Consider the following 12,210-nt stretch of genomic DNA (forward strand, 5'->3'; position numbering starts at 1 on the left):
ATGGAATCTAATCCTTGATAGGAACGTGATGTAACCTACAACTCTTCTTGGCTTTTCTGTTAGCTAACTTAGTGAGCTGACCATTTATCATGCTGGTTTCTATGAGTCCCAGTCCTGACTTCTGATGTTTCTTGGTTTATGATATAGGGAGCCTTGGCCATGCCTCAGGGCTATGAATTCTAGTCAGTGGTGGGCATTACAAAGTGCTAAGTGCTGCTGCAGGGTTAGAAAAAAAATGGAGAGATGGCGCGTCTCTTGTAGGAACTGAAGTACTATGTTTGCAGTTTTTAGCTTGGAGCTCATACATGACCTGTGATATGCTACTGTCTGTACAGGCATTTTATTGATAGAGATAATGGTTGATTTCTTAGACTGCTTATATATTTCTGTGCATGTATGTATCTGTGCTTGAGAGATGAAATCTGCAGTAAGAAAGTTAAGAGACAATTGGAACCTCCTTTATGATCTCAGTAGTTCAATAGTATCTCCAATGGAGGAAAAGCAGGAGTTATCTGGACAATAGTATTCAGTCAGCAAAAGCAGCACTAGAGAAAAAGGCTTAAGATACTATACTTTGAATTATATGTGTATCTGTGTGTTTAGAGCTGACATACAAATTGTTGACAGATAACAGCTACTGACTGTGAAGGCTAAGGTTCTGACTTATATGAGGACCAAAATCATGAGATTAGTCTATGCAAAAGTTACTGACTTACAAGGCAGACATTTACATTTGACAAGTTATTTGGACTGCAAGCACTCCTGGAATTCAGTTTAAATCATTTCATAGTAAATACCTGAAATGGGTCATATGAATTGCATTATGGAAGGTTCTTGTTTCAGGATGCAAAAGAATAAATACTGCATCTTGAGTGTCTTACCAGGACTGTTCTAGGTTCTGCTCATTTAGCAGGTCCTCCTGATAACCCAGCGTGCTGGGGTCATGACCCACCGAGCATATGCCAGTCTGCTCAAAGGGAGCAGGAGGCAAGGGGAGGTGCTAAGCCCCAGTTACGTTTGCTCTGCACCAGTGGGGGATCCTTCATCTCAGAAGATGCTCTAGCCATAGACCGTTTTGTGTAGTTGAGACCTGTTCTGACAAGATAATATGTTTGTTTATTACAGTGTGATATGACAATACCCTTGGATAGTTGCTTTTTAATGTAATTTATGTCAATTACACAGTAAATGACTGCTCTGTTAGCAATCGTAACTCTTTCAGAAAGCAAAATATTTTCTTTAGGAAAAAGCAAATACCTGGTTCAGTTTCCCATAGTATACTTGCAGGGATACAAAAACTTCTTTCTTCAGGTATGAAATAATTGCTTTTGAATGTCATGATCAAGTTGTATGATTTATAACCCCATTGTCATTCATTTTGAATCCATAATTCATACATCATTATTATTATTAATTTTGTGAGATATATGGGAGTTACTTGAAGGTCAGTAGCTGACTCCAAGTCTCAAACATGCTTAGACTTTTTCCTACATATTTTTTTCCTTTGATCATACGTTTCTGTTCATCATTATTTTACAAAGTACTACTGAACATAGTTTAATGCCATTGTTTTGAAAAAGTGGTACTACTTTATATAAACCGTAGTTGAAGGCTAAGAGAAAGGGCAGTTGTAATTGTCTGCTGGAAGTGTTTGAATCAGATGTAGAGGAAGTGCCTAGTTTATAGTTTGACATACATTTGCATAGAGAGATAGCAACATCTTTACCCAAACAGTTGCATATCTGATATACACATTGACTGGGCTAAAAGATATTTAATGTAGACTGATAAATGTGCATTTATTCTGTGCTATGTTGCAGCACAGCATTTAAGGAAATACTTCACAATACTCACTTGCTCCTTTTCTAAAAACAAGCAAGGCATTAAGCTATGCAAAAAAGGAAAGAAAGTAGCTGTCATGGCTGTCTTTTGGTGGTAGGATATTGCATTGGCTGCCTTCATCCTCAAACTAACTCTCTGGTGACCCATTGGCCTTTTGTACTGAAGTTGCAACAGGAATCAGAAACATCTTGGGAGAGCATTAACTGGCCTGAGTTCTCCTTTGCAATATTCTTCTGCATTCGCAGCAAATATGTCTGAGGAGCAGTAAGACAGCTTCGGGAAAGGGGAGTAATTTTTTTCTGCTGTCATAATTCCCACTGGTAAAATGAGGATAAAAAAAAGAGGACAGGAAAAAGACAGTGGTCTATTGTAATAGTTGCTGGTTATTTTGTAGCACTGAGCTATAAGAAAGCCCCTCCCATGGTTCCTTACGAGGAAAGTATTAGACAGGTATGATGACCTGAAGAGTTGAGGATTAAGGTAGAGACAGGTGTGGAAGACAACCTTAAAGCAGCCATTCCACTGAAGACCAGAACATAGCCATACCTGAGAGAAGTAAGCAACAGCAAAAAAAACAAACCAATTACTGTTCAAACCCATCCCTCTCAAGTGTTTGCTTTGTGAAAATTGGAAAGTAGGAGAATAAAAGTGATTCAAGAGTCATTTCAGTAGATAGGAATAGGGAACAAATTCTCCTGCTATAGCACTGTGACTTAGCAGTGCACTTTTCATAGGGAAAAGAAAGTACTGGGAGGATGAAAGTGAAGAGCAGGGAAAAAGGAGAGAAAATGGTCAAGGAACAAGAATTATACCATTTGTAAGAGTTGTTGCTTTGAAAACCTGCTAAGTCAGACACCAGAGAGGTGGCAATAATGCAGGGGGGTTTTAACAGGGTATTCTTACCCATAATGTCTAAGTATAAATGGAGAAGTGAGGTGCTGTTTAATCTAGCATTATACAGTTCCCTGGCTATAGTTAGATAGAGTCAGATTAGATAAAGAAAATTGTTTGTCTGCCTTTCTCAAGTATAAGCATAATTAATAATGAGAACAGTTTATTTAAGAGGGTGGTGAATTTTCTATAATTTTAAGATTAAATCTTAATTGGTTATCCTTCTAAATTAATGTGCTTTATGAAACATATGAAAAGGGCTTTTTATGAAAATGGTAAATCTCAAAAGGTAAAAGAAAATTTTGCAAAGTATTCTGAAGACAAATTGCTTGAATTAAACTACTGATAATGATATATGCCCTTCTGCTTTGTCTAATGCCTTCCCTCTTAAGAGTGCTGTTCATTGTAAAAATTTTAAGAATAATTTGAAGAACATACAATAATGATAGTTGGCCCTGGAGCCATGTACTCTAGTGGTCCATTATTTCTATTATTTTTTTCTTCCAAGAATGCCCAGAAGTATTATGGGTTTAAAAAAAATAAGCCAGAACTGTTAAACAAAGGAAAGTAAGTCATATTTCACAGTAGAATTATTCAGGACCTATGCTGAAAAAAAATACAATGCTTACAAAACACAAGTTCCATCTGCTCCCACAATTGAAAAGTCCTAAACTGTCTGATTGCATAGATCTTAATGATACCTTTGGTAAGATACTGATTTTATGGTTGCTACATACCTTGTGAAATGCACAGTGTTCCATCTAAGCAAAAGAAGCATTTAATTTATATTTCTGCTAGGTGCTTATGATGCCTCTTCAGGATCATAGTCATCTTTCAAATCCTGAACATTAGTGAAATATGTAGCATGTACTATGAAAAAAAGTCAGCAAAAACACAAACGTCTTATAAATTCTTCATCCGACAAGCCATGTTGCAGTTTGCATAATGCTTGAAGCACATGGACTTGCAACTGCAGAGTCTACTGCTTGGTGTGTCCTGGCAAGATTTCAGCCATGCTCTTGATACCATTTGTTTCTTTATTTTAAGTCCAGATTTCTATCAAGTAGAAACTCATTGGAGTTCATGATTTTTAGTTTATATCCATATGGAGCCAAACTATAACTGTTTACAAATGTTTTCTGTATGTATATAGGTAAGTGTTTTCTCCCCCAGATAATCCATATATGGGAAAGGCATATCAGAGTCATAGACAAAAACAAAATTAGAATTTAAAGCAATATTAATGTGGAACTATTGACAGTTGGTTTCTAGCCATCTCCTAAAGGCATGTTCCACAAGTCTTCTTGTCAGCTTTGTAGATTTTGGAGTATTGATTATCAAGAGAAAAGATTTCTCCTACCTCCCCTCCAAATCCATTTGTCTAAAATATCCTCTTGGACTTTCGAGATTACAGTATTCTGAATAAGTGTCTGTTGTTTTCTATGTAAGGAAAAGTAAGGGGAAAAAAGAAGAGGAAAAATCAAAAGAAGTTATTCAGATTACACCTAAAGTCCAGGATGAAATAAAACTAGAAAATTCACAATGGCTACCACCACCTGACTTCATTTTACTGGATTACATTAATAATGCTTCCAAGATAATTCTACCACTAACTACCACCCGGGAACAGGTTGTGGCTCTTGCACAGTGAGTATCAAATTATATTTCCTTAAATAACGCAGATAAGTTGAATTGGTAAAATAACCGTTTTCTCACCCAACGACAACTTTTCCAAATTTGTTATTTTTCCCCATCCTTAATTGGAATCCAGATCAGCTTTTGTCCAGAACTTTGACATGATTTCAGATTTTAAGCTTGTTGTTTCTAATTTTGGTGGAATTAGTTTAACTTTTTTTAAAATATTTTTAATAAATATCACTTGCAACAGAAGGGTATAAATTTCTCATCTTGGAAATACTCGTATGGACAATTTCAGGGTTTTTTCACATCTATATACCTATGCTGATCCTTTCCAATGAACACATCAGCTGCATATGGCATCTATATCATCACAGGGCAGGAGAGACCCAGGTGTCACAGAGCCTGAGTGCCCAAGCTAAAACCCTAACCTCATAGTTGAGACTGTTGCAACTTACAGGTACCATGACTGTTCTTTCTCTTACAGTCTTTCTTGCCTTGGAAGCCTTTCTTGACTTGGAAACTCCACAGGACAGGAACTGTCTTGTATTTTGTTTTCCTAAGAGCCAAAAGCATGAGACATTTTTCTAATGTAGTTTATAGATGCTACTGTAATTAACATCCTGATGATTTAATAGTGCCAGGATATTGCAATGGTGCATGTACAGACTATTGTTATCAATGTGTGATTCATTAGTTACACTGACTGCTCAGCCTGGGCACCAATCACTGTCACCTCCAAGCAGTGTGCCTGCTTTCATCTTCTCCTTAGTTTAACCTTTACTATCTTAGCAGTTTCCTTGCTGCCTCCTGAAAGTGGAGAGTTTGCCATCAGATCCCACTGAGACTCACAAAATTTGTTTTTTTCTACTCTCATTTTTAATGAAGTGGTTTAATGTGATATGCGGAATGACTTTTCTGTTGACTGCAAAATTTGAGAGGACAGATACTCATCCTTAACTATCCAGCTGTGTATAAATCATGCTGTCTTCCTCAAGGTGAAATCCATAAAATGCTCTTTCAAAACCGCTCTTCAAACACACCCGTGAAATACTTGCAGACACACAGCACAGCAAAACAATCATGGGAAATTTAAGTAGAATGTTTGCTGTGAAGATTTTTATGTTTATGTTGCATTCCAAGCAGCTGCCTGAATAGATGTGTTGAATAGGGAGGAGGAGGCAGCAGCAGCAGCCTGGCAGCTCGAGGCTGTGCTCGCTGGGGAGGGAGCCAGGGCAGGAGTGCTGGCTGTCGCCTTTTAAACCAACGTGGCACACCTTTGTGCGTAGCCAGGAGTGGTGTGCACGTAGGCTCAAGAAGGCCAGCTCTCCTTCCTGAGGGCTGGCTGTAGGCACAAGCAGCACAAGTGACTGCTGAGAGCCCCCACTTTGTCAGGTTCACCCAGTAATTCCCAACTTCAAGACACCACGTCTAGCCTGCTCAGTGATAACTCCCTGTGCCCACGCTGGTGCAACCAGTACCTCCTTCGGGCTAGGCTTGAGAGCTAAGGCCGCTGAGGTTGCCGTGCGTGTACTTGTGCAGACAGAACCTGTTCACAGTCGCTGCAGAGGTGGTCACACGGATTTTAGCTCCCTGTGTGAAGCAGTAGCTTGTGATTCCCATGTCTGCTCTGCAACACCTTGTCCGGAGTGAGAGCCTTCAGTAACACTTGTGCCTGTGGCTGAGGGCGCTGTGACAAACAAAGGTCTTTACGTACAGGGACCACGCACAGGGGAGGTGAAGGGGGGTGTACGACGAGGTAGGGACTTACAGAACAGGGCTTCATCCTGTGTGTGCAGAGTCACCCAAGGACATGCTTTTGGTAGTGTTTGCACAGACTGTGCGTTCTGATCTTCTGTTTCCGTGACTGAGCCATTCTTCTTTTCTTTTTAATGCATAAATACGCACCTCTCAGCCCTCAAATACTAGCTTCAATGTAAGAAAGCACATGCAGAAGCTGAAGTACCCTTTATGGATATAGGTGCTTTCTTATGCTGGGATCATTACCTATGGCTTTATTTTTGTCATACATATTCTCATGCCTTTATTACTATTTCAGACAAATGGTAAGGCTGGCGGTTGTGATACATGGCTCACATAATCTGTTAGCTGTAAAGATGAACACTAGCTTCTTAACTACTTCCTCAGTAGTTACACTGTTACTGATGATTTTCTCTGAGGACTTTGTGTCTGTACTAGACCTCTCCAGAATCTCTGCTTACAGCTGTTGCACCTTAGTTTAAGTCTGTGACAAATGTGAATGCCCTGAGTTATGGTTATCTGTACTTAACGGTGAGTGTATTTAAAATACCAGTTACTGAATATACACCAGTTACAGAAAAAATAAAGCAAACATAGCAAAAGTATTAAAGACCTATATGTCATTCACTTATTGCTTGGTATACATTTCATTTTGTTACATTTTGTGATAAATATAAGAGGAATTATAGAGGCAATTGATCCTGGTATACACTGGAACAGGCTTGTTGCAGACAAGATGGGTGGCCCAATTGAAAGAGACAAACTACATGATTTCAGCTGGGAACTTCACATAAGTGAAATAGAATTTGAACTGAAATGCAATGTTGTGCCTATTGGGAAAGTCAAAAAAGGGACCTTCTACCACAGAGCTTTACTTTTCAAGGTATGTTAACATTTATTTTACAACATAACATACTGATTTTAAATGGATATTATAAACTAAAGTATACTTGCATCAGTATTATGTGATATTTATAGCCATGTAAAATCTTTTGTATACACTTAGAAGTCATTTTTCACCGGCAAAGTTGATTTCCCAGTGAATGAAAGCCAGAATATTTCTGTAAACATTCTTGTTGTCATTAAATTGTCTTAAGTGATATCAGCAGAATACTTGATAAATGGCAAAAAGCCAAAATATTTGATTGGGAGTCAAAACATTTTACATTTTCTGTAAACTGTAAAGTATTGAATTATGCGGCTTCCTTTTTTTTTTCCATGCTACAAATGTAAACTTGTTGGGATGATTTTTGTTTGGTATCTATCCAGTATTCTGTGATAGTATATACCAGCTTTTATAGTCTAGTGTCTTAGACTGGGAAAGTTCATTTCTTTTGTCTTCATGTGAAGAGGTGCTCCTGCAGCCTGCTTATCTGTCCCATCCCTTTTCCTTGACTGTTGGGTCGCTGGACTTTTCTCCTTCTTGGATGGAAAGGAAAAGAGAAGCAAGGGCCTAGCACATTAAGCGGGAAGGACCTAGGAAAGTTCCCAACATACTTTGTGGAGATTTGAGGGCACGAATTAATTGTGCTGAAGCAGCACTGATGTTTGTTTATCCTCCACTGTCCTCGGAAACCTTTGTAGGGACAGGTAATCTCTTACAGCCACAGCAATCCAAGCAATGGATATCCTTGTCCATTTGTAACAAGTTAAAAATCTTTCAGGATTTCATTGCTTCACAGCAGATGCATTTTGAGAAAGCATTTTGTAGCTGGAAATCATTATAGGTCTGTCAGTGATAGTGCAGCACAGAGGAAAGGCAGGTGTTTCATCTAGCAGACGCTTGCCTTGCATTTCATTGCTTCCCACATTCGCAGGGCTGAAAAGCAAGGAGTGTACTTTGGAGTGAAGCAGCAGTCCTAGGTTTACACTGATAAAAATGTTATATTTTTACACTTAATATTTCATACTAGCTATATACGTGCAGTGTACCTACACCTCATTGCTTGAATAGACAATTCTTCAAAGTGTTATTCAGAAAGAAGTCTTCCAACTAGAAAAAAGCATTGCTAGGTACTGTGTGTGTTACACTTCATTTGAGATCTGAAGGACTGGCTGATAAACAAATGTATCAGTGTCTGGAAAGAGTTGAAGTGAGTATTTTTCATGTTGTGCATAGAAGATGGTAGAAATAACGTTTAAAAGCCTACACTTTCTAAGCAGAACCAACAATAAAGATACGCAGTGTGGAACACGTAGAGATTTACAAAGTCTGTTTCAAGAAAGCTTTTGGCCTTTCAGGTATTTTTTTCTTTTTAAGCATATTTTGGCCCTGATGTATATCACAGAAGCTACATGTATTCACTGTGATTAACTCCTTTTTCTTTCCTTTTTAGGTGATAGCAGACAGAATTGGCATTGGATGTAGTTTAGTTCGTGGCAAGTATAACAGAGCTTGGAATGAAGTTAAATTGGTTGATGACTCCCCTCAAGGAATAGCTGGGCTTTTGCTTCCTCCTCACGAGTATATTGTAGATCTAATGTTTGCACCAGGCTTTTTAATAAAACAGGGAAGTGCAGAGGCAGATCAGTACAAAAATATTTAATCATCTTGACAAATTTCACCAAAATAACGATTCTAAAGATGTTTGCAGTGCTATATTTATGAAACATAAGGGGTTTGAGGTTGAGCTATCAAAAAGAAACATATCTGGTATCTTGTCCTAAACATTTAATCAAACATATTTTAGTATCCAGCTTCAATGATTAGAAATTTTGTTTGGGTTTTGGTACTATTTTAAGACTAAACTGTAAAACTACAGATTAAAATTTGGTAAATCAAGAACATTTGGTATGTGTTAACATTTTAATGCTTATTACATAGGTTTAAATTATTTCCAAAATACAGTATATTCTTTTTTTTCCCTTATGTTCTTTCAACTCCTATGTACATTTATAAGAATTACATGTCCATGAAGCAAGAAAATGTGACATCTGGTGAAATAACAAGTCACCAAAAGCAACTGGGCAATTTTTTAGAGTGAAATAACCCATGAACTGAGAATTAGAAGAACTAAGATAACAGTATACTTTCAGCCTCTGTAGAAAACATCCCATTTATATTTCTTGGAACTTGGCAGAGTTAATAATTACAGATAATAACATACTCTGGATGAAAGTAAATACTGTTTGTCCTGGCACAGGGAAGACAGATGATTGATAAGTTATTGCTTGCAATCTCCATTTATATTCTTTCTTTTTCACGTGAAGATAAAGTGGACTCTGAGAAGGGCAGCAGTTTTAGACAGGGAATTTTTTTTCTTGCAGCCTTGGGTAACGTGGTGTTGCCGAAGTGTGGTGGTGCATCTAAGAGAGGTGAAATACTGACTACAACACTCTAGTAAACATTTTCTGGTGAAACTGTCAAGAATGTGCTGGAGTATTTCAGGGAGCACCAGTATCAAATGAGTTTACTGTGGAAAACTGAGGGAAAACTCCTGTGCAGAAGTTAGGCCAATGCAGACAACATTGTGCGAAACTGAATTTCAGAAGACCAGAAAGCCAACAACAAGGCATTTACTTTCTGGCCACCAAAAATGTGATTAAAAAAATTGGCTTCCGTGTTCTTTCAGTTTTTTAATGCTTGTATAAGCACAGTCACTTGTATAGTTCGCTTTAGTTTGAGGAGATTTATATCTGTTGTGTTCATTACTGCTTATGAGCATGATCCCACCACTCCCCCTCCTTCCTCCTCTGACATGCAGCATGATTTTCTGGTAGCCCTTTGGGGAACATTTTATCTTTCTGTTGTAAATTTAATTATATGGCCTCATGTTCATTTTTTTACCTAATGTTCAGCAGTACTCTAGACATCAGAATGAGAAAGAGCTCTGGAAACACAAAATACATGATATGCTAGCAGAACTGAGCGGGAGGTGAGAATGTGTTTCTTAGCACTGCTGTGTCGCTGGCTGGGGACTGATGAAAAGTCATATGCTGTCACTGACAGGCATGACTGGGTATAGACACCTGCAACTTTGAAAGTGTGGTAAAGGGAAGCAAAACAAGAATTAATTTCATACTAGCTATCATTTTGTGTACTTTTCCTACATTGGAATTTCTTTATTTTGTATTGGAACCGTAATGTTAAAGTGTGACTTGTTCTGTTTGAGGTGGTCTTGGGGAAAAAAAAAAAAATTTCTGTTGTTTCCAATAAAAGCAAATATATAGAAAAAGACAAACATCTATGTTTATAAAAATAAAAATGGGGAAACTTCTAGTCTAGACATATAAGCTTGCTTTACATAAAAGGATTAGCTAAAGAAATTTTTAAAAAATACTACACAACCTTGTATAATGCAGAAATTGATGATCCAGAAGTGTTGGACGATGGATGTTTTATGTCTCCCAATTTTTAACTTTGTATTAGCCGAGTTCTGTCACTTCAAAATTGTAATGAACTTGGGTCTTAGAAATAAGATCTAGGTAGAATATAAACACTTAAATCCCAAATTGTGACTTTGAAAACTGCAATTAAGTTGTCAAGTAAGTCAAGAGATGCCACGCTTTTTTATTTGATGCTTCCCAGGGACCTGTAGCTGTGCCCATGCCCTGGTGAAGAATTCCCCCAGCCTTGGCAAGAGCAGCCCAGCTCACACTCACTCCAGATCTGAATTGGAAAATAAATTGTTCAGAGGTTTCTGCAGGGCTGAGCTCAGTGTATATTCCCAGGACATGCCCAGCATACACCATTCGGCTTGGGCCATGCCTGAGTGAAGTGATCACCTACCTTCTTTTAAGGAGCAGGTGTGGAAGAGCCTCATATTTCCTTTTATAAGTTCATTTCCTTCTGCATAGTTCAATAGGGAGATCAGTCAGCCAGGACATAGAGGGAGTCAGGCTTGATGCCTTCCTAAGCGTGAACAAAACAGTCTGAGCTACCTAATGGCCAGGATATATTCTAGTCACTAAGCACTTACAACCACCTGCTGGCACAGCTGGAAAGCAAACCCTCTACCACTACAGCTGTGCCAAGGTGTCTCCTCTCCCCCCAGGCAGCTGCACCTCTCCCCAGGCAGCACAGAGGGGAACGACCAAAGGACTCTGCTCCAGCATTTGGCCACGGGCTTTGCAATACGGCTGTGTGGACTTGAATGATTTTTTCACACTCTTTACTAGTACAGTTATTACAGCAGAAATTTGCAGGTAAATTAACAGCTCTTTAGCCCTCTTAATGAGCTAATTATTTTTCTATTATACAAACAGCAGTTCCAACACTGAAAGGTATCAGAAATATTGGAATATCCACCCTTCCTTGTCCACTATCACCCGGGCAGAATTTAGAGCTCAGGTACTGGTAGAGTATGTGCAGAAATGACAGAAACACAGAGGGAGGGACATGCACACATGTCTATACTTTGACCTATAAAAATGTAGGACATGGAAGAAATTACTGTATTGGAGACACAATGAACGAGTAAAAGCTTTTCTCGCATTAAGGAGTGAGCTTATTTGCATGCTAATGAACCAGGTAGTTCTTCCAGCTCATTGATGTTTCACTGACACGCTGAGATGCCATCTACAGAAACCATAACTGAAACCAGTTTTTGCTGGAAGTGGGATAAATGTTGGGCAAAATATAGCAGGAGGAGAAAAGCAACCATGTTAAAGTAGGCAGCAGATCCTGTCGCTCATGTAGCCCTTGGCCCAGGCTATACCCACCTATGCAGATACTGTTTACAACTGGCTGTCCTTGTTCTAGTCCTACCTTGCAAGTGAGCACAGCAGAGGGTTTCTTTGACCCTGTCTTTCAGCAGTTCTAACGCTTCGTTTGTGCAAGATCGCCTTGCCTATTTTAGAATAAGAGACAAAAAGGGCTCTTCAGCAAAAGACTCTTCTAGAAAGGGCAGTGCCATTAAGTGTTGTGTGGAAGTCTACCTGTGAGCAAACCTCTTCCAGTCTACTTAAAGCTTTAGAGCTGTTCAGTGCTGCTTCTCACTCCCTCATCCATGCTGCACAAAACTTCAAAAAGTGACAAACGCTTCCATGGACTCCACAGTGTGAAACTTCTTTCCCTGTTGTGATGCCAGCGTTGTGCAAGTTTGCTTTAAAACATGGTGCTAAGTTCTTGTGGAACAG

The 12,210-nt window shown here is 38.7% G+C and overlaps 1 protein-coding gene across 9 annotated transcripts in view; it reads left to right on the forward strand.

The window, feature by feature from the left end:
• ARMC3 (armadillo repeat containing 3) overlaps window positions 1–11,037 on the forward strand; it is a 96,036-nt gene extending 84,999 nt beyond the window's left edge. For 5 of the 9 annotated variants that reach the window (XM_055805274.1, XM_055805273.1, XM_055805276.1 and 2 more), the window contains 3 exons: window positions 4,183–4,380; window positions 6,811–7,015; window positions 8,469–11,036. In XM_055805274.1, coding sequence (XP_055661249.1) covers window positions 4,183–4,380; window positions 6,811–7,015; window positions 8,469–8,678 — 613 coding nt within the window. In that variant the 3' untranslated portion in view covers window positions 8,679–11,036. Of the gene's footprint in view, window positions 1–4,182; window positions 4,381–6,810; window positions 7,016–8,468 lie in introns of all 9 variants that reach the window. The other 4 variants (XM_055805279.1, XM_055805280.1, XM_055805278.1 and 1 more) reach the window with 3 other exon arrangements.
• Window positions 11,038–12,210: the final 1,173 nt, after the last annotated feature.

Source organism: Falco peregrinus, chromosome 5 (assembly GCF_023634155.1).
Source record: "Falco peregrinus isolate bFalPer1 chromosome 5, bFalPer1.pri, whole genome shotgun sequence".
NCBI lineage: Eukaryota > Metazoa > Chordata > Aves > Falconiformes > Falconidae > Falco > Falco peregrinus.